The sequence below is a fragment of the Rhipicephalus microplus genome, chromosome 1, assembly GCF_043290135.1.
Source record: "Rhipicephalus microplus isolate Deutch F79 chromosome 1, USDA_Rmic, whole genome shotgun sequence".
NCBI classification, from domain to species: Eukaryota; Metazoa; Arthropoda; class Arachnida; order Ixodida; family Ixodidae; genus Rhipicephalus; species Rhipicephalus microplus.
This window is the reverse complement of record NC_134700.1, coordinates 188410038-188433318: the sequence shown is the minus strand read 5'-3', so window position 1 is coordinate 188433318 and position 23281 is coordinate 188410038. Positions and strand designations below refer to the sequence as shown.

The window sequence follows — 23281 nt, the reverse complement described above, 5'->3', positions numbered from 1 at the left end:
GGCACGCATCATAGCCAGAGCTGGAGAAAAGGACGAGATCTTTCTCCTAGCTTCCGTGTCCCGTAATTCTGACAAGTGTGCAGATTGCCTTAATTTTCTGGTATCTTTTTTCTTGAGGTTTCAATAATGGCACGCGATACAGAAAAATAATAGAGGTGAGTCAGATGTAGTAGAGGGTCAATTCGGATGGTCCGGCGCACAGCTGAAAGCTAGCATGATTCCAACCACTTCCTTGTAACATTTAATACATCAGTATTCACATTTTAGAAGTTGTGGAGTCTTTGGATACTTTCGCATAACTTATGCAGACTTCATCGTCATTGTGAAATGGTTCATTCACGGTCAATGTTCCACTACACTAGAAACTGCAGGTCGACTCACTCGCGTACATTTTGCATGGAAATACTTTCCAGTCTCAAAACTATTCTATCGAAAAATTCCGGCAGCATAGCGCAGTCCTAGTATATTACCATATACAAGGGAATGTTCGAAAATCAATTCAAGAGCACGGGCGAAAATGAGTAGCAGGATGTTCTTCTCTCTAACAGAAATTCGAATGGTTAGCTGGCCTGTGCAGCAAATAACAAAGTTGCAGTTGGTGCGAGTGGTAGCGTCTACTGCCAGTTATGACAAGAGAAACATTTGTCCTCTTTGCCATACTATTGTCACATATACAGTCAAAATTTTGTAAGTGCTTTGCCAGAAATAATCTCTCGGAATGTGAAAGTAATAGGTGCTGTTATTTTTAGGTGTTTTCCAGCACAACATATCTTCGTGAGTTGATAAACCAGTCACTATAATTGAAAGTGCCTGCCACCATGACGAACGCATATGACATGTACATCAAATTTTCAAAATTGTTCCATATAAAATATTAAAAGAAACTTCTGTGAGAAAATAGCCATGACACTATATTGCTAGATGTATAGGTGTCAGGGAAAATGACAAAAAAACAGCGTCAGATGAAATGCGAAATGTCAGGATTACATGAACCGCAGAACACAGCCAGCGTTTTGTACATTGTATAGACACGGCTAACAATGTGCTATACCCAGTGAACAGTTCCCAGTCAAAATGCAGATGGTTGCTTCAGTAGTTGCTGTGAATCTGTGTGTTTTTCTATGGGCCCAGGCAGTGGGTCGGGTGAAAGCCATGGACCCAAAGATGGACGAAGTTCCAGATGCTTTCAAGGTGAGAAAATGCACTTTTTACCTCATATATGATGTAAATGCTGAAAACAATCACATGTCCTTTTTCATTAAACCGAAACTGTCAGAAATTGAGGGAAACATGAAATGCAAGAAGTGACCGTAAATTTAAAACGTGCGCAGTCACTAAAGCCAACATTTGTACAAATTTGTGCAAACGATAGCTAAGAATATTGACACAGTGAAGAGACAGCCAACAATAACCAGATTACACCAGTCGTCACCCACGACAGCGCATACAAGGAATAATTTCGGGAGAAGCAGAGCGCTTGCGAAGGGACTGTAGCAACACTGGTGACTGGTCAATATACTTTATCAACCCAAAGCAAACATTAGATGAAAGAAATTACTCGCTCGATGGTCTAAACAAGGCATATACAACGAAGCCTTCTCTTCAGAAAATGAATACTAGCTACTGGTGCCGAATTAACAGAGACCAACCAGCTGCTAATGTTTTTAACCAAATACTCACATAATCTCTGACACATAAATAGCCAGCAAAAGTATTATTCAGTTCTAGCAAGCAACGGGTGCCTTATAAAATCATTTTCTGAAGTATACCAAGTGTCGCCTGTTGCCGCAATGAGAGCTTCAACGACGTGTTAGTTTAAACAAAAGTAAATCTTTGTTCAACTGGCCACACATTACGTTGTTCTGGTCAAAAATGGAAGAGCTGCAAATACATTTATCATAACGTTTTAATTAAAATCTACGGGTTTTAATCAGTCAAATACATCAAATATGGTTTTGCCTACAGTGAATACATGATCGAAACTTCATATTGTCACAAACAGTGCAGTGGTGAAGCAGGAAAGCCAAATAATATGAGATGAAACAGGCATACCACGGACTTGGTAAAGAAGTTATCGAAAGCAGTGTCACAGCATTTTAATTCAATCATCTTGCAGTCATACTTCAGGTCCCTGAGCGACAAAAAACATGAAGAGACATGCCTTATTCAGAAGTTTATTACACTCCAGCCAACAGGTTTAGATGCTTCAAAAGAAGTTTTTTAGTTTGTTCGATTTATTACGTCCACAACGAAAACGGGGAAAACTATGCTTTTTTTGTCTCAAAATTTCTATCAATGCTTTTTTCTCTGAAATTATTGCTAGGAGATGCTTCCACATGGCTACCACGATACGTCAAACTCACTTTCCATCTTTCGACACGAATATGCACCCCCTCTTTCCTGCTCCCTTTCTTCTTCACGGACTACACCTCTTTCGTTTTGATGAGCCGAATTCGGTGCGCTAGCCCTGCATCACCCCCTAGATTCACGATTGAGCTGTCCTCGCCTGAGAGATAGTGACTGCATCCCCTAACCCCACTTCTCACCTTATTTCATTTCAAGAATCACTTTTCCCCTGTTTCCCCTTATCTACACTCCTGTTTTTAGCCTCACCCTCTCCTCTTCTTGTGTTTGAGTTGGATGAGAGGGTACAAAGTATATGCATAAGCGCGCTAACAAAAGCAGATGCAACATTCAAGACAAGGTCACTTATCGAAACCTCGGCTCCAGCTGCACCCGCCTACTGAGTCGAATCTGAGGACTCAAATTTTGTCTCCTGAAGCAGGCATATAATAAGCGCACTTTTGAGGCCTAGTGCTGTTAAGTGCAATAAACGTTTATAGAGTACAAGAGTTGAATATTCATGATTTATAACTTCTTACTGGCGAATCAAAGGGGCTTCCAATGTAAGTCCGAATAAGAATAAGGGCCACCAAATGGGTTTATATTTTTATTAAAAATGACGTCAGTTGGCCATGTATAAAACACTCTTGAAATGTGTTGTGACTAACATCGCACCGAAAGGGCTGAATATTTCCTTGATTGATTTGTGGGGTTTAACGTCCCAAAACCACCATTTGATTATGAGAGACGCCACAGTGGGGGGCTCCGGAAGTTTTGACCACCTGGGGTTCTGTAACGTGCACCCAAATCTGAGTACACGGGCCTACAACATTTTCGCCTCCATCGGAAATGCAGCCGCCGCAGCTGGGAATTGAACCCGCGACCTGCGGGTCAGCAGTCGAGTACCTTTGCCACTACACCACCGCGGTGGTGCCTAAATATTTCCTTCCGTCGAGAGAACACAATATATAGAAACACGAAATAGTTTTGGGGTTCATAGACTGTTTTCGAGGAGAGGACGAGCTTGAACTCAAAACGGTGCATTTTCAACGCTCTCTTTCTCTCTCTCTCTCTCTCTCTCTCTCTCTCTCTCTGTCCCTCTCTCCAGGCACCTACCAATGTCACTGGTGTGTGTGATTCACCACGTAATGTATTGCATGGCTGCGAAAGCTTAATGTGTACTTTCGAAGCACTGAAAAAATTTGGCGGCGGAAAATTGAATTTTGGACGAGAACAGCTCGACAAGCTATCACTGTGCTGTGTTTGGCTGCGGCAACTATTGGAAGCACAAGATACCGGCAACTTCTCCGGCTGATCGAAGCATCGCTGATAATGTATTCTGGCAATTGTTTCAGCGTTGAAAATTGATACCAGCTTTCGGTGGGGAATGAAAACGGGGTTGTAAAGAAGTGCAATGAATACGACCTGAGAAGTTAGCCGTGATTGGCTCGACCCCGTACAAACACTTTCCAATCGAGTTGATAAGAGAAATCTGTAACTGTCAAGCTTTCCATTCTGTCTCTTCATAGCCGCAAACATTCCGATTCATGTTGGTTAAACGTGATAACGCAGCAGATATTGGGAGCTTCACCTTTGTGCCTTCCTAGAGCAAATGCAACGATCTTCTAGCATTTGATGCAATCAGCCGCCCGCTTCGACGAACAGGGGAGCACCATCGCATTCTGCAAGATCGTTCATTGCGCAAAAGCTATGTCAGTTGGAAGGATTTGCTAAGACGACCACGCATTGTCATTATCAAAAACATTTTGTAAAAAAACGTGCATTGAAATGTAAACATTATTCTCTGATAGAAAAGAAATCAGTATGCCATCCTCAAGTGAAAATGCAGTGAATTGATTTGAGTAATTGCGCGTTCGTTTATAAGTGACCCTACTAAGTGCCATTGCTGCGCCAGTATCACTGCCTGTATTTTCGTGCAGCTGCATCATACTTCACTGCACCTTCATAACTGATGTGGTAAGTGACGTGATAATGAATAAGTATACCGCACAAAATAAAAAAAGAAGTACAAACTTTCCGCATCCCTCTGAACGTGGCACTTCATCTGCTTAACAGAAATGCTAAAATTTGACATCTCGTCCGCCTGCGTTTCTTTTCACCCTCTCACCCACCCCTAACAACGATGGTCAAGGGTAACATTTTAAATCATTTTGAGGTACTAAACAGAACGTGAGAGTTTGTGCAAATGGCACCCTTTCTGCTGTTCCTTCATGATTGCGCATGCATCAGTTTTCTTGTTCTCACTTCAAAGTGTTATGTGGGTCGTTTCTATAAAAATTGTTCAAGTCGGCGCCGGTCCTGTCAAGTTCTTTTGGGTGTGGTACTCCTAAAGCGTGATAAAATGTTTTATATAAAGATGTACCTCCAATGATAGCCCCGAAACTTGTTTTGTTAGGTGAATAGTAACATTTTGTTCATTTTTATTTTAGTTTGTTTTTTCGTGTAGAAACGTGGGGCTAATGCAATCGGAACTGTTTAGCAGAATATACAGCGAATATACAGCCTTATCGTTGTTTGAATATTGAATCAAGGTGTCCCCCAGGCGTAATTAGACGCAATTTTAGTCGCGTGTAAAGGAACCTCGTACGTGATGATGGCCACTTTTGTTTGAAACCTTTCAATGTATGTGCAGTGAGAGCATTATAACAACACTCAATTTTCGAAGCGCAGTGCTCTTAATCTTCATGGAAGCATAGTGGCTTACGTACACACACGGGCTCGAGTTTAGTCTAGATTAGAGTTATTACACAGAATCTTCATTTGGAAAAAAACTATCTGCCAGCAAGTATGCAAGTGTTAGCAAATATATATTTCTTGTGTTCAGGGTGAACTGATCTAGCTAAGCAGGAATGGTAACGAAGTTGAAACCACATAACGATGACTGCTATTTTTTGATGAGTTGTAATACACAATCTGATTCATTGCACACAGTTGGCCAGCTTAAACTAAATAATACATTCATTGATTGACCATGACAGCCTGTAAAGAATATACACTTTCAGCATATCACTTCTTGCTATCTTTTGTACGAAGTACCAGTTATGTTCCAATCTGCAAGGAGGAGTAATACTACTCCTGGCATAATTATTTGACAGAATAAGTACATAATAATGCTGCAACAGAGCTGCCTCATACAGTTCGTGTGTTACAGTAACTGCAATTACCAAGTTTTTCTGTAATAATGCTGCAACAGAGCTGCCTCATACAGTTCGTGTGTTACAGTAACTGCAATTACCAAGTTTTTCTGACTTAGTATATATGCTAAAGCAAACATTCGTTTCTCTGGTACTCCTTCTAAGTGCTGCGTATTGTAGAAGTTATGAAAGAGGCACGAAAGCAAAGAATGAAGGAACTTTTAACGTGATAGCATTAAAGAGCTCTTTATCTAAATTTCCGGCGTTAGTGCCGGCGTCAGTACAGGCGTCATTTGTTGTGAGCGAAAATTCACCATGCAAAGATGCAACTAAAATTATTAAAATTTCTGGCTATGCGTAAAGATTGAACCCTTGTATCTTGCGTGACAAGCAGGTTTACTACCACACAGCCATGTGTTTTTTAAGATGCAATGAAAGGAAATTTTCTGCTAAAAACGAACACGCGTTCTGTATATATGCTTCACAACGCCACACCTGATATCGCAATAAGAATGCGTGGTAGAACCATACATTGTCACCGGGCGTCTGAACATGTAATTAATATGTTGACTTCCTGGTTTGAAGCCGGCCACCCCCTAGAAAAGGCACACACATTATATGCGCCTATTCTCTTATGGTCACGTAGTTGGTGCATAAGAAGTTCCAATAGAAATCCGGTGAATCATTGCTCCTCGTTTAAGGCATGCTACCCATTACACAGAAAACACCAGGAACAAGATATTGCTATGGCGTTCAACTCTTAAAGGCGAAGCTTACGATCCTCCATCTTTTTAACATGAAAGTGTTTCATGCCGGGGTCCCCCACGGCTCTGCGGACGTTCTTTTGTGACGGAAGTGACATTTAATATATACACCGAGACTACAACAAAAAACAAGAAAGAAAGCATCTGTCCCACAGAATGGAACGACCAACCTCTCGATTCTGAGCCCACAGCGCTAAGCCTTACGTCGCAGAGCTATGCTGTCCTGAATGCTAACAGCAAGCCATTTATATACACGATACATCGTTTGGCAGTCCTCAGAGTTTCGAAATTTTAGTGCGTTTTTGTTATCGACAGGCTCGCCTTGCATTACCGTTGGGCGCGCTCTTAAGGTCGTCGCCAGGGAGCCTCAATGGAGCGCGGTCTCTCTTGCACGCGCGTTTATCATACTCGTAATTCAGGAGAGGACGAAGGTCACTTCGCACGCTGCCACAACCGCGTTTACGAAAGGAGCGCGCTACTGACAGACGAGCACAAAAAAATTGTGAGAGTTATTCGCGCTTGTCATCTCCTTACTTGTGCACTCGTTTCGTACGTCTTTCTGTTCGAACAACGTGCTTTGATTGTCGAGCTCTAACTGTTGTGAGTCCGCAATCTTCTTGTGTATGCTAATTTTGTGCGTGCTTTCTGCTTTAGGAGTGCGCTGCAGGTTTCGAGCTGCTTGCCATTGCTAACGTGACTTCGCAATTTTTTGCTGTTGCCGAAACAATGTACAATAAACGCTCAACTACCTCTGTAAAGACACGTTTTCGTCTTATACCTCTTCCATATAGGGGGATCAGCAACATTTTTTTCTCCTTCTGGAACTTTGCAACGTATTGAAACAGTACTCTTGTGGCGAGGAGATGTTTCGAAAGCCAGAACATGCGAAAATAAACACTGGTGGTGACTTCACCTTGATGAATTGCGAACTCGCAATGATGCCAGATTTTAATGAAGACTTAGGTGTTTTTAATTATTATTGTGCAATACATACCAATACTCCGTTATGAGGGAGCCATGCTTTTAAGGTGATAAGTTTTGAAGACTCTTATGGGGCCCTGTGATCGCATGATATGGAGAGAATACGATTACAAATAATTCAGCAGCTGAGATGCCAAAGCTGTATTTGATAATGAAGATTTGACCTTCATGTTGTTCAAACAATTAGCCTGTGACAACGAACTATAAAGAATATTAGCTTCAAATAACTGCTGATATGAGTCTCCCTCGAAATGGAATGCACTCTTAGTTCACATGGACAGGATGCTTTTAAACGACACCTATGAAAACAACTGATTATCATGAATCGCTCAAGGGCCAAGTGCAATGTAAATTGCGTCTAATATACACTGAAAACTTTTTAATACTTTTTTTATTTTCATGTTACAGGTGTTCAGCGAACACCCTTAAGGTGTCGCTGTATTCGACGCTGATGAAGATGGCGAGCTCGATTGTTTGACAACGAAGCGTACAGAATTCAACCCCGAAGGCCCTTCTGTTACATATGTCTGGATGCTAAAGGGCTTGAAGGGGTTTGAAAGGTAAAATGATAATACAGAAATTGTGGTTTCTATTCGCTATACTAGTTCTTCATATGCAGTTGTTAAACAGAGTGGCAACCTCAATGTGAGCTTTGTAATTGAAGTCGAACTTCCCGAGAAAACTTTTGACTTGCACTTATTACACACGCGTGCACACACACACGCATGCATATATATATATATATATATATATATATATATATATATATATATATATATATATATATATATATATATATATATATATATATATCAATCCTGATGAAGGCCAGACTCTAGGCCGAAACGTCGGAATAAACCACGTTGGGACCACTCACGGAGGATCTACTGGACTAATATATATATATATATATATATATATATATATATATATATATATATATATATATATATATAGGGGAAAGAAGTGTATACCTAAGGGCTCGTTTTTTCATGTTTTGGAAGTTAATAGGAAGTTAATATGGAAGTTAATAGAACCAATGAAATGTAAATAAAAAGAAAGAAAAGTGGATGAAAAGATAACCAGCCGTGAGCAGGAATATATATATATATATATATATATATATATATATATATATATTGTCGTAAGAAGACACGCTAGACAGGAACTCGAAGTGGACGACTGTTTTTTCAGCTACAGCAGCCATTCACTTCTTCGCTCTCTTCTTCTGCCACCAACACAGCGTGGCATTACCGTCTCCCAAAAGAAAAAAAATGAGAAGACACATCGCATGTATTCCGCGGCTCCAAAAAACAACAACAGGTAGTAAAAATGTCTGTCAATTAAGAAGAAAAAGGACAAGATGAAAAAGAAAGAAGCGAGAAAGAAATGTACAATTGTCTTGAAGGCAAGTGCCACATCACAAAGTTCTTGACTTGCAGTCAACGCGAATAGTACGGCTTCATCCTGGAGACGTGAACTACATACGTTGAGCGTCACACTACTATTTTGTGTGACACTACTATTTTGTGGAACAAGCATACATTGTCGTCGGGCGTCAGAACCTGATTATGATAACAAGCCGGCTGCCCATTACACAAGGCACACATATTACTGCGTGTATTGTCTTAATACCAGGTAGTGGGCACATATTAAGTTGGGAAGCATTTCATGTGCATAACTCTCAGTGGTTTAAGAGAGAGACAGGTTTATTTACAGAAAGGCCGAGAGGTTGGCCAGAGTGATAGGTCACTCTCGCTTGTTACTCTACACTGGTGGAGGGGAAAGGGGAGAAGACAGACTAATTGATGACAATGCTAAGATAGCAAGGTGAGTATATAAAATTCTTCGTAGCTGAGAAAAACTTTATAGCTGTGCATGTAGTCCAGTTGCTTTAAAAAGGCTATAACCGCTTCTATGACCACAGTTGCACTGTTGGTGTCTGGCCAAGAGCCCAACTCGATCTCATCATTAGTTTATGACCCTCTGCGATATCTTTCAGTAGATGAAATCAGTGTTCTCGTTCACGTGCGTATGTTGGGCAGTCACAAAATATGTGGTTGAGTGTTTCTGGTGCATCACCGTGTTCGTAATTAGGACCGGTTTTACTGCGATCGATTATATGCGCGTAACGTCTGGTGTACGCCACACCAAGACGAATGCGGTGGATCGTACTTGTGAGTTGCCGTTTCAATTAAGGAGGCATGCGGAACCTTATTACCGGGTCTAATTTGTGAAGTCGCTGATGTCGCCACTCCCGTTTGGTCTTGTGCTGAAGTATGTAGCTGCGCATCACGCAGCGGGGCAGGGCGTTCGTGTCAGCTCATAAAAACTCTATGCGTACTTCAGGGGCTATATGCAAAAGCTTTACTGACCCAACCCGCTTCCAGCTTGATTGATTACTTTGCGATCCACAATTTAAACTTCTCGAGCATCATAAAAGAAAAAGTATGCATTAAATGGTTAAAGTACGCACTAGAAACAAGATGTGTGTATCTTGTTCAACTCAAAGGCGAAGCTCAAACGTCCCTTATTTTTTATTTAATGCGAAGCATTTCTTGGCAAACTTCGGTTACCTTGAGCGGATCTATCTATCTATCTATCTATCTATCTATCTATCTATCTATCTATCTATCTATCTATATATATATATCTATCTATCTATGTATCTATCTATCTATCTATCTATCTATCTATCTAGCCGCTTACGTTTGGGTGCTCTCGTGGTCACCTCTTTAACTTGGCGTGAAACAAAATTTGCATGGTAGGGTAAGATGGTTTGACGAATGTGACGCACTAGTCAAGAAATGAATATTGTCACAATCTCGTCACGTACGTCGTCAAACACTTCGCGCCAAATAGTGGCCCATACCCACGGGCAGGTATGTGCTGCTGGTATGCGGATACGTGCCACTGATGATTTACACTTAGTATCTACCCAGGAACGACGAGTACACACATAATTTAGATGCGCTAGCATTGAGAGTTACCCGACACAGATAGCGTCGAACTTACAAATGCAAAGAATAAATGTCAGGGTCCCAGTTGGAATCGAACCCAAACATCCTGTGCGGTAATGAAACATTATACCGCAGAGCTACACCAGGTCTCGGAACTACTTTTCAAAAGACGCTAATCTTCGTGAAACGTCAATAGTGATTGCAGTGATGCCTATCCATTTTTATGAACATTACATATGTACTCTTTTGATACCCGTCTCGTGGGGTTAAAGTCAGTTGCCATGCGCTGAAGTTTATGTAGCAGTGTCCAGGACCAACATCTTCGCGAGCATAAACGCTTCATATCAGCTTCCGGTGTTGCTAATACGAATGTTCCGGTTGACATCGTTGCGCAAGTGCAAACAAATGGTTATATAAACATCTGCAACTCCTCAATATATTTGTGCGTGGCAACATTTGTACATTTATTTAGCGTCATTTCATCCATGAAAAATTGCAGCGTGGTCACCTTCTCTCCGCATGCTTCGCATAACGCCGATTCTTAGGTTTCTGGGATCTGCCAAATTTTATTTCCATGTTAACCCACCTCCGCTGTAAGATCAACGATGACCTCTCAAAACCACGGAAGCGTGTTCTGTCTGATATTGTCACACAGTACAACGAAACATTTCAGGAAGTCACAAGCTACCCAGCTTGTTTCTTTATACATGGCTCACCATCGTACCCCAATATCCTCTCCAACGTCTCCGAAAATCTGCATGAAGCTTGGACAAGATTAGTTCGTGATTAAAACACGTTTCTTCCATCAGTGCTTCGAGAAAAGGACTTTGTACACAATTTTTTGGCATCTCAACCAGGTAAACTTAGAGCAGTGACAAAAGGAGCGTATTTTCTCATATGCAAGGCATCTGCTGAAACTACAAGATTGAAAGCTACGCTCCCCCACAAAGTCACAAGACTGACACAATTGATGTGGTGATATATCATCCGCCCCTGTCCCACGACTTTCTCTAGGAATGAGAACGCCTGTAACGAACAACACGAGGATGGTATAGCGCAGTAGTGGTCAAGAGAAAAAGAGGAAGCGTCTAATAAATATGGAAGTCATTCTGCTATTCACTTACGATACGATTCTTTTTCAAATGCAACTGCATATTTGTTCGACGCCCACTGCGAAGCCTGCCTTTTCTCAAAACGTGCCAATACCTGATATGAATGCGCCTGAACTCACAATGACTTCTGATACATTTTTCAATTTCTCAACGAGAAATGGCAGAAGCAATGAACAGCAGAAACACGAAAAATTAAGAAACGCAAAAAAGCAACTCCAGGCCAGCGGGATAGCGCACCGGTCACTGTGAAAGGTGGAATAGTGCCATTTCTAAAACCCATTTCAAACTCTTGATGCTACTAATTACAGGTGCGCTGGCAGGACGCAATGTGCTGCATTCATTGATTAAGTGGCTTAAAACAAAGAATAATTATGGCTGAACCGTCTGTAACGAATTGGAAACCTTCAACAACCAGCTCGTGATACAAATAATATTGTATGACGCCTGGTTACACAATTCGCATTCTGTTACGTCTGGTTGTTATTTTACTCTTCTGCCCCGTTATGTCGCGTATTTTAACGCGGTTCCTTTTCAACATAACACTTGAGATTTTTTGTGCTCTGTAGTTTCTTACTAGGAAGGAGTAACCTTTGATCTCGTTGTGTTACGGGGCTTGCCCAGTATAAGACAATCTAAAATGGCAGTGCGCCATGCCGACAACGCGTGGTGGATTCAACAGCACTTTTTTTATTCTTTTCATTTCTGGAACACAAAAGGTCCAACAATATGTACTTGAGTGGCTTCATCAAATGGGAAGTCTCCCACAGTAGAAGAAATTTTAAAATCTGATAGCTTTCATACTTGTGTACAATTTCTTTCTTCCATTTTTTTTTGTCTGGTAGATATTTGTTTGTCCGTTCTGTAAGCAGGTACCTAGGCAATGAAGAAAGAAAACAAGCTGGCACGGCTCAGTTGTAGCATAGTGGGCTGGCATGGAGGGGGGCTGACAAGTACAGCATCCTTATTGTCATCCCATGAGTGCCTTTGCTCTACACTTATTTGACGAGATGAGTATCAAAAGTCAACGGCTGGGCGAAGCCTTTGAACGAACGCATATATTTAGGACAGAAATTAATAATGTTATTTTGAACAAATGGCATACCACTCAAACAGGCAGCATATTGACGCGACGTTTGCCTTTACAAAGAATGCTTCATGAGAACAAGGTATGCGGCTGCTCCCCTCCCATCGTCTCCGTTTATCTGGTTGTATAAAAAATGTAACTCGCAGACGAAGGAGAGTTGGGGACTTTCAACACGCGCTGAAGTATCAGCATGGGCGAAGATTTGTGCCACCGCAAATATTCATATTCCATAGCTTCTTGGGGCGAAGAAAAAAAACTTATGAGAAGCTTGAATTCTTGAATGGACCTGACGTCTCGAAGGCTATTTTAAAACATCGGAGCTCGTGGAATTACCTCGCTTTTCATCCGCTTTCTCTAACACTCAGCGCACCATTTTTCTGTCACCAGCACCAGTTGCGCCCGAGCACACGCTATCACTGGTTGTTTTCATTCAACAGCACAACCAATCCAGCCCTTGCACTCTCCTTTTCTCCACACCACATGTGCCGCTTCCGCCGCAGCTTCACTTTTGTTCTCGTCTTCTCTACCGAGCCTCACCCTCTTCACGTCCCGTTATATTATCGTTGAAGAAGTAAGATCCGTACATAACCATGGAAGATATGAATTTTGTCATGAGAAATCACGAGCTTGCATAAAAGTAAAATTTTCAGAACAAACTCAGCGCGTAAATAAAAATACACCGACAACGTAGGCCACCCGCTAGATTTTCTCATTGCTAGTAGCAACGTTTTATTTATTGATGGTCATGTCCGCCACAGAGGAACACATATTACTGACACGCCATTTTTTTCAGAAAAGAAATCGCTCTTCACATGAAGCCAGGAGCGGCACCAGACAAAGTTTTATTCACCTATGATGATGGTAAACAAAATTTTATTATTTGCCATGATATACCGACCAGATTTAACTGGGAAACGCGCAGTGATTCGTGATTATGTACTTGGTTTGATCCTGTCACACTTGCATAGCTAGGTATATTGCTCCGTGACCCAAGCCTACTTGTTATCTCCAATAATTTGGTAATGGAAAACAATTTTTTTTTCAGACGTAGTACCTTGTTCATGATAGGCTATCTGCAAATGTGAAAAACGGTAGTAAGGGGAAGATTAAAATGCCCCAAAAAATCCGGAAACAGGGTTTACGTGCTCAAGCTGCCGTTTCCCCGGGTAGGTTTTTCTTCTTCAAGGCTAGAACTAGCCTTGTTGAAAACTGGTTCATTAGTGAAAACGTGGGCTCGAGCACACAACCCATATTTAAAAATTTGTAATCCTAGGCCCCACTGCGCTTTTTTCTGATGCGTATCTCAGTTTTTTGTACAATTAAGTGGTTGAAATACAAGCTGCATAAAAGCTGATTTCCTGAATAAAAAATTGGCCCCGTATCTGCAAGTTTCACTGCAAATACCGTCAGAAGACGATAATCTTGCGTCTGGAGAAAGTGAACAAAACGTTTATATTATGTTCTGTGCGAGAAAATGGGTGAATTGTATTCTGGAAGCGCTGCGTTTGTTCGATTCGTGCAGCGAAGGCGAACGAGCGCAGTGAGGCACGTTAGGCACGAGCTCTATCAAGCAGTTATCTTCAAAAGCGAAGGAAGGCATGCGCGCAGACGGAGAAAGATGCGCGCCTGTCTCGGAGGCGATAAGGTGTAGAACGCAAAGCGACGGGCAGTTGCCAGCACCATGTCTTCTTAGCAAAGCGTTGGAAATACTTGCCTTTTTGAGCCTCTTGTTGCATTGTCCGCGCAGCGTGATAAACGCTATTGTCCTTAGAATTATTTATGTACGCCTCCTTCAATATAAAGACACACATACAAAATATTGACGTGTTGTTATGGGGCCTTAGATATTCGCAATAATTGCTTTTTAAATGACAATCGCACAAGTATGAACGATGAAACCTGAGCAATATTGGTTGGCGCTGCGGATGTGGTTGGCCATTTGAAGTAATTTTTCGAGTTGTTTGGTGTATCATTACGGTGGACAAAGAGATAAACGTACAGACAGACAGACAGATAGATAAATAGATAAATAGATAGATAAATAGATAGATAAATAGATAAATAGATAGATAAATAGATAGATAAATAGATAGATAAATAAATAGATAAATAGATAAATAGATAAATAAATAGATAAATAGATAGATAAATAGATAAATAAATAGATAAATAGATAGATAGATAAATAGATAGATAAATAGATAGATAGATAAATAGATAGATACATAGATAGATAGATAGATAAATAGATAGATACATAGATAGATAGATACATAGATAGATAGATACATAGATACATAGATAGATAGATAGATACATAGATACATAGATAGATAGATAGATACATAGATACATAGATAGATAGATACATAGATACATAGATAGATAGATAGATACATAGATACATAGATAGATAGATAAATAGATAGATAAATAGATAGATAAATAGATAGATAAATAGATAGATAAATAGATAGATAGATAGATAGATAGATAGATAGATAGATAGATAGATAGATAGATAGATAGATAGATAGATAGATAGATAGATAGATAGATAGATAGATAGATAGATAGATAGATAGATAGAAATTTTTGCGCCGAAGTACACCAAGGAAGACTATCGTCTTTGAAATAGTTATAGAAATGCTGCAACGAACTTGAACAGCACAATTGCTAGTTTTCTTAATCCAAAACTGATATACATTAAAAAAATCTTCAAACGGCTACGCTGTGCGGAATCTGCATCGTTTGCGTGTAAAGTGAGTAAATGATGCGTCAAAAGATCCGTTCTTGAGGTTGATAAGTTGGCATCGTAGTTTGAGCATTATGAACCTTAAAAAAATCAAGCTGAAATTGTAGGATGACATAATCCCGCTTTTCATGTTTTGCTTATTGCAGATCTGGAAACAAGAAATATTCAGCTGAAAGAAAAAACAGGAAACCATATAAAATTTGCTGCCACAAAAGAACAGAACCTACCTAGATTAGGTCAGACTAATATAATACGGTGGCCAAAGCACTATAGTTTCAAACTGCGGTAATTTTCACAACAGGCCACAATTGGTAGTCTACATTATGCATCAAAACATGACGCTTTTTGATTACTTTTTAAATGCAAATGCTTGACACACTATGTTATTGTTTTGATTGCGAGTAGGCTAAGATCCCTGTCAAGCTTTTAATTTTAATAGCTTTGAGAAAATGCTTAGGCTGTAACAAATTATCTGAGGAATTGGTTTTTGCACTGACATTAAAAAGATGACAGACATATGATTCCGTGCGAGTGCAGAGCACGTGAGTTTATAACCATGCTGTTTCAATAAAGTAGGCCTAGTCTTACATGTGAAACATGCAAGTCAGAATAGGTGCTCACATATTCGGAATTTCAAAGATGAGAATTAGCTTGCATTGTATATACATGAAACTCACCTGAAAAAAAAATATTAGGAATGACATGATTCACTTTCGTTGAATATGTGTTTTTATATAAAAAACAGCTTTCGATTGGTCACTGCGTTTAGAAGGACAATAAAAAGAAGTATTTGGAGTTATTGTTGCCAAAAACAAACTCGGGGCATTCCTGGAGGCAGTAAAAAAATACACTGCCCTCACTGGTGCTTAAAACAGCTTAGGATAGTTCAAAAGCAAAGCAATTACTGCCATCAAATTTCAATTGAGTGGTTTCAAAGATACTTTCGAGGACTTACGCATAACAGAAAAACTAACACATTATCACGTCCATCACTTTTGCTGGGCGTAGAAGGCAAAGTTTAAAATTCTGTCAATGGGATGTACTAGGCGTTGTCTCGAAACAAGTTATTGATCTGTGTTAACTGTTCCAGATGATCAAGAGTTGGATATGACCTTGCTCTACACAGATTACAAAGCATGTGCCATCGTCGATCTTCCTTTTAAGGGAAGGAAAGGTAAACTTACAAAAACATAAGAGATAGTGACACTTGCTCTACGCTTGAATATTCATGCATTTTTGACGCTTCTTTGAAAGAAAGAATAGGGTCTTAAAAAGACTTCACAGCACTGATTCAAGACGCACTTCATACCTGAAAATTTTGTTTCGGTACCAAATTCATTTAGATTTTTTCCAGGTGACAGATATTAGTGCTCTATCTACTGAAAATTTTAAATCCACTAGAAACCACTTCGAAGAGAACAGACTAGATTTGTTTTTACAGCAAATAAAATTCGTAATCTTGTTTCTCACCCACCAAATTCTCGAACAGAAACGAAATTGGATGTCATAATGAAACGACCATTATTGAAGCTCTTAATTGGCATTAAAGGGACAATAAGGGCAACTATTAGGTTGACGTTGATTGTTAAAATAGTGGTCCAGAAAGCTCGTAGGGTTACTTTTGTGCCAAGGAGGGGCCTATTTTGAAATAAAATCATGTTTTGGTGGTCCGAATCAGGTTAGCATACTTTAAATTACCCGCCTCAAGAAGCAGACTGACAGGACTGACTCGCGTCACTGTTGCCGTGCAGAACGTTGCTCGGCTTTACTGTGCTAGAAGGAGCAGACCAAAAGCAGCGGAAGCCACAGCAATAACAGCACCCATTAATAAATTTTCCGCATTTGGCTTCAAGATTGGAGCCATTTTTTTTTGTTTAACTGCACTCCGCTAGATGACAACACCTGTCCAGTCTGACTAAGCGTAAAATGAATTTCTGAACCACTCGCGCCATTGCGCATAGTAACCTCCGGCGGTTGATTTTTTTTCATGAAACAAACGGAAACGAACCAGCACCATTTTATTGCGCCTTTTGATGCACGGAATGTTTTTTTTATTTAGTGCAGCAAGATCGATTACCGGTGAATAATTGTAGGTGATCCGTCTGATGTCATCGGGATCCTTTTGAGAATCTCCTACTGCGGTGCATGTGTTTTTGTGCACTTACCCCAACTTCTCGCTAAGTAAGGCACTGTTGTTGATAACATTGTTTTTTCAGGTGTCATTCATTGAGCTTTCACTCTGACGTAAATTAATATTTGACTTTAGTGATCCTTTAAAGGGCTGCCTGCAAGAAAAGCTGTCCAGCATTCGGCTACGCTTACCTAAACTTCAGCTAATAAAGCAGGCTTACAAAAAGCAGCCTAGGTAAATAAATAGTGACCCTACAAACGTATGTGGTACAAAAAAGCAGTTTGGAATAAACTATGTTGAGCAGTAAGGAATATTTTTCTATGGAAACGCTGAGTTATATCATAAGCACTGCAGCGATGAAGGGGCAAAAATAATAAGGTTCAGGGTACTGTTACGAAATTGATGTGACGAGTAATATATTATATTCTGCTCACCACGGTGGTCTAGTGTCCAAGGCACTCGGCTGTGAACCCGCAAGTCGCCGGATGAAATCCCGGCTGCGCCAGCCGCATTTTAAATGGAGGCGAAAATGCTGTAGGCCCGTATGCTCATATTTGGGGGCACGTAAAGAACCCGAGGTAGTCGAAATTGCCGGAGCCCTGTACTACGGTGTCTCTCATAATAATATGCTGATTTCGGGACGTTGATAATGAGATATGTGGGGTTTGACGTCACAAAACCACCGTATGGTTATGAGAGATCGCGTAGTCGAGGGCTTCAGAAATTTTGACCAACTGGGGTTCTGTAACGTGCGCCCAAATCTGAACACAAGGCCCTACAGCATTTTCGCCTCCATTTAAAATGAGGCCGCTGCAGCCGGGATTTGATGCGGCGACTTGCGGGTCAGCAGCCGAGTAACCTATAGCCGTTAGACCACCGCGGCGGGGCGATTTCGGGACGTTAAAGAGCAACAATTTTTTTTTATAGCTATCAAGAATAATCACTCAAATGTCATTTAGTTGTCCAGAGAGAGGCTTGTTACACTTACCTGACCTGTCGTTCTTTCTTTTATTTGGGATTAATATATTACGTTGGGTAAAGTGCAACTTGAACGTGTATTACACGTTGTCTTGCTTCGATGATCAGCCGTATTTTTTTCTTTATAGTGCTGAGAGACTACTGGATATTAGATTAGTACACGCTCTCCTTTGTGCGTAGCAAAAAAGAGTATACTTGATGTGACAATTGCTATATCGATACTTGGTGTATTGGTGGCACATATAGCAATGAACAATAAAAAAAACACCGCCCAAGCACTCCGCACAAGCTGTTAACCTGTGAAAGCTGGAACGTGCATGGGGCCCCCGCGTTCAGCAGTGCGTTCAACCCGACACTGCACTGACAACTTTTACAATTATTTGTTACTTGTACATGCTTCTTGGTTAGGTTAGACACAAGTATGCTTTGGGTCTACCATAGTGTATGTCACATGCTGGAAATCACGCCTGGAATGATCACTGTGATGAAGGAGTGTGGTGAGCAGTTAAATGCACGTGGCAATGCGTTAATCACGGTGATTCTTGTCGAACGACCAGCGGTCACAGACGTTGCAGCCAAATCCAAAGTGCCTCTTGGAGGAACTCCCGCTGAAATTGGGCGTTCGCCCCAGTGAACGTGCTCCCGTAATCATGACGTTAACGCCGCATCGCCGCTTGTATGGTGCAGGGCTGTTGCAAGCGTTTTGCATCGCGAGCTAGATCAACGGTGAGGTTCGCAGGATCCGCCTGCCACCGGCGCTTGCATTGAAAGGCTTGAAAGGCTAATGGATTATCGGTACACAGTTGCTGCCAGCACTTGGCCTCCCGTGCCCGTTTTTTGTGCCAGGACTGCAGCATCGGCCCGGCGAATGCGAGATTTTTCATGTTTCCACTGTCTGCGCTCTTCTACAGTTCTCCATGGCCCACTCATGCGTAAGCTGCCTATAGAAACTGATGCGCGTGAGCTTGGCACCACAGCTGCGACGTGATGGTCAAAGTCACTCTCACATGCAGCCAATGGCACACGTTCTTGAGTAAGACGCTGAGAATGACGTAACTGATTGTACAGCCAATGGAGACTGTTTGTCACACCCACTTGAAACGTTGTTTCATTTCTCCTGGCCATATGCAGCTTTCGCTGTAAAAATATTTATTCTTTTTTCAGCCTTTCTTTTAAATAACCACGGTGGAATTACAGCCAAACGGCTCTCTTTGGTTGAGACGCGCCAATATGGCTACACTCACGTTCGCTTGTGATCCCCCTTTATTTATTTACCAGTTTGTAGTTGTGTAATAGCTCGACACAAATGCTTGTGTGTTGCAAAGCTTGCACACAACACTGAACAAACAGGTCATTTGACAGACGTTTACTGTTTTTTTTTTCAGAGTGCCTGATGTGGGTTCTATACGCAATTAAAGATGCCGTTCCAGTGCACTGTGTCGAGCATTACGATGAAAGCTGCGAAGTAAAAATTCCTTCATATGACCGAGATACCTGCAGTCAAATTCCAGACGAGCTTTAAAGCACGAGATGTGTAAAAAGAAGGTAAAAATTCGGATGTCTTGCAGTTGGAGCGTCTTTTGTGCAATAAAGTCACCTTCCATAAATGCCATAATGTGCAAACTGTTGATCAAGTCCTTGGCCTCCCTAGTGACGCTTAAGTTTGTTAGAAGTTCTGTCCACATGCTTCCACCAGTAAAAGTTTTCTGCAGATTCCCAAGAGGTCACAACGTTCATGGCGCCATATGCCCGGCCCTGCAATAGCTTGCCCCCCCTTTGGCATCATCTCCGCACCAGAGTGCTTGCAAGAACAGATCGCGTGAATCCTGAGGCGCAAAGAAATAGCCATCAACATGAAAGGTGACATTCCGGTTCTTTGATGCAACCACCAGAAGCATGACGCCAGACTGAGCTGCAGGTGCTATCTCTACTTGTGGAAGCAGGCAACACACTACACCAGGGCAACTGTCCTTTTGGGATATATTAAGTCTCCTTCCTCGGAGTTGTCATGTCAGCACTGTACGTCCGGCTATCTTCAGGCAATGTCGAAGTAGTCCGAACCATGGAAGCTCTAAACGGCAGATTGTCGGTGTTAGACGACTACTCGGAATGATATATCATCTACCAAGATTTCTGCCACACATCTTGGTCATCACAATGACCATCAGAGCCTTGCTCAACGATTCTGCAACTTGGGTGTGTCAAAAGATCGAAATGTAGCCTTCGAGAACGTCGAACAGCTCTTGACGTCAGATACGTGCATGGCCTAAATACGGACATGCGTACGTACGCATGTCCGTAAACTTTTGTGGTAGACTGTACCACGTACGTGTACGTATTGTGAAGAAAATGTGAGAGAACAAAGAGACAACGCCCTTGCTGCGGGCCAGCTGTGCTTATTCCCTCCGTCTTTTTCTTCCTTCCACTAAGCCCCACACGCACCCACGCCCGAGCTCCACTACATCTACATTACACTCGGTGACGCTGCGCAATTGCATGGGAAGCTCCAGAAATCTGATCAGGTGTGTGACATTGGCTGTGCCGCAGAGGTCGTTGAAAGCCCATAGGCCCTGAACCCTGCATTACATTAACATTACATTATGTATGTATGTATGTATGTACGTATGTATGTATGCATATGTATATGTATATGTATGTATGTATACATACATATGTATGCATGCATGCATGCATGCATTTGCGTGTTTGTAGGTCGCCGTTCATACATGAACTTATAAAAATCCCGATTTCAAAATAGTTTGAGTCCCACTTCCCGCCAGTGCCTTCAGATCAGCGAAATCATCAACGCTCACATTTAGAAACAATTCTCGACTCGAGGTTCCTCCTACATACAATTCAGATCAGTAGAGCCCCGAGCGTCGACCTAAAATGACGCGCCGCTTCTCAAGAATTGCTGCCGAGTATCGTTATTCAGCGAAAACCGATTTTGCTGGAAGTGGGCACTGCCATTACTTTCTCGAGTGAAAGGAGTGCGTTGCTTTATATCGTAATAAAGTGGAAAAAGCGTCACTCTTCTAAGCAGTTTGCCATGGAGAAAAGTTCAAAAATAGGGTGGTAAATATTTTCAATACGCGTAGCAAAAACAGCTGACACTGCGTGATTCACTTGTTGAGAAACGTGGATGTGCCGCTATCCTTGACTAGTTAATCTCCTTGCCTTTCCTTTTCTACTAGTTCTCTCACTGAATTGCCACCAGTTTCCGAAAAAAAAAACACGAAAGATGTCCCAGTGAAATACGCTTTAGGGAGTGTACTATTAGAGGCCGGAATAATTTTATGTCCCCCTGCCCACCCACCCCCCCCCCCAAAAAAAAAAAACAGCGTCGAGGCCACTGCGCATGCACGAGACCCAAGCAGGGTTTTGGTTTTGCGTTGGAGGCGTCATTTCTCTAAATCAGCGGGAGGCCCAAAGCCTGCTCTGAAAGCTTTGCGTCATGCAAGCGTGACGACACCCACTGAAGTGACTCCTCTCGTCCAAGACTAAGAGTTACCTGAAAAAGCGGGAGTGTCGAAAGCACCGCAGACACATAAGAAAACTCATAGCTACTGCGTGACCCAAAGCGAGCCCGCGCAAATGGCTTGATTGATTGATTGATATGTGGGGTTTAACGTCCCAAAGCTACCATATGATGAGACGCCGTAGTGGAGGTCCCCAGAAATTTCGACCACCTGGGGTTCTTCGACGTGCATCCATATCTGAGCACACAGAACTACAGCATTTTCGCCACCATCGAAAATGCAGTCGCCACAGCCGGGATTCTATCCCGCGACCTGCGGGTCAGCAGACGAGTATACCATAGACAACCGTGGTGGGGCACGCGAAGGGCTTTAGAGCCCCAAACATTTGGCGCCCCTATTAGAAAACTCCCTTTTATGATTCGCAATGGCCATGGACTGTCGCGCTGCCAAGCGAAATTCAAGGGCGCCATCTCCAGGAAGGTCAGTAGGCAGACGCTCCCTTGTTAGGTTGTGCTATTCAATGAGGTTACTCGGTGCTACCCTGTGTTAACACGTTAGCAAGAAGCGAGCACTAACCACTTTGCATGTTCCGTGCATCAGTGAATAAATTGGACCGCCCTTGCGACGATAAATCTGATTTGTTTTTCCGAGACGTGAAGCTTTTGTGACGTAAAAAATGAGGTAACTCGCACTTTCGGTTATCGCCCGCACAGCACACGTACATCAATCAGTTTCGCGAGATTTTCTGTACCCATATAGTTAGTTAAACGTTATCGTCTCACCTTTGCAGTTCACACTCACCATCCCATATCATTCATTGTACGCTGCAAATTGCGCGGGCTCGTGGTTTGCCCTCGAAAACATGACAGATGATGCACCGCTTCCTTTTCTGTATCTGTTGATAGATCTCTGTATCTGTTGATTTCTGTATCTGTTGAAGCACACTGCAAGCAATTCGCTTGTGAACGCGTCTCAGAACGAAATGTTCTCTGCGCCCAGATAAACGTGTTGAGAGGCGCCGTGTCGAATATGTTCGGTGGAGAGAATGCCACACATTACTTCCAGCAGTGATGCTGAAAAGAACCATTGTAATGACAAGGATTTCGCACTGGACTTAGAAGGCTGTCAACACACCGAGGGTTACAGCGACAATGAACGATCAGCTGCTAACTCACGAGGAGTGAGTCACGAATGCTTGTAAGTCACTTTCATTATACTTAAAGTATAATATTCTTCAGCAAAGTCAAAATAAAGGCAGTTTTTGTTTTACAGTGCATTCAGCCCAATTACAGTATATATTAAGGAGCACCGCATGCTGCCAACACGCTCGATCTCGACCAGCGAAGCAAAGTAGTTAGAGCAATGAAACGTGCAGTTAGGACTACAAACTCCGCCTACCTGCTAACTTCTACACTTCACCGATACCTTCCGAGCAGCGTCGTTGTTCGACGAATTTTCGCAATTTTGACATTTTGAAAAGCACAAGTGTGCATTATATTCGATATCATTGTTCCGGTCGCTCTGATGGAACCTGCAACA

The 23281-nt window shown here is 41.8% G+C and overlaps 1 protein-coding gene across 1 annotated transcript; it reads left to right on the top strand.

The window, feature by feature from the left end:
* The first annotated feature begins 516 nt into the window (after positions 1-516).
* LOC119178381 (uncharacterized) lies at positions 517-19870 on the top strand. Its single transcript, XM_075871939.1, has 5 exons — positions 517-1191; positions 7652-7803; positions 13193-13260; positions 16245-16328; positions 19649-19870. Exons 2-5 carry the CDS (start codon positions 7775-7777, stop codon positions 19783-19785), a joined length of 318 nt encoding a protein of 105 aa, XP_075728054.1. The 5' UTR covers positions 517-1191; positions 7652-7774; the 3' UTR covers positions 19786-19870.
* Positions 19871-23281: the final 3411 nt, after the last annotated feature.

Excerpts from the sequence above, each read along its gene's own strand:
- LOC119178381 (XM_075871939.1), top strand. The coding sequence starts at position 7,775 with ATGCTAAAGGGCTTGAAGGGGTTTGAAAG. Across the intron at positions 7,804-13,192 it reads GGCTTGAAGGGGTTTGAAAG|AAAAGAAATCGCTCTTCACA; the intron begins GTAAAATGATAA and ends CATTTTTTTCAG. Across the intron at positions 13,261-16,244 it reads TTTATTCACCTATGATGATG|ATGATCAAGAGTTGGATATG; the intron begins GTAAACAAAATT and ends TAACTGTTCCAG.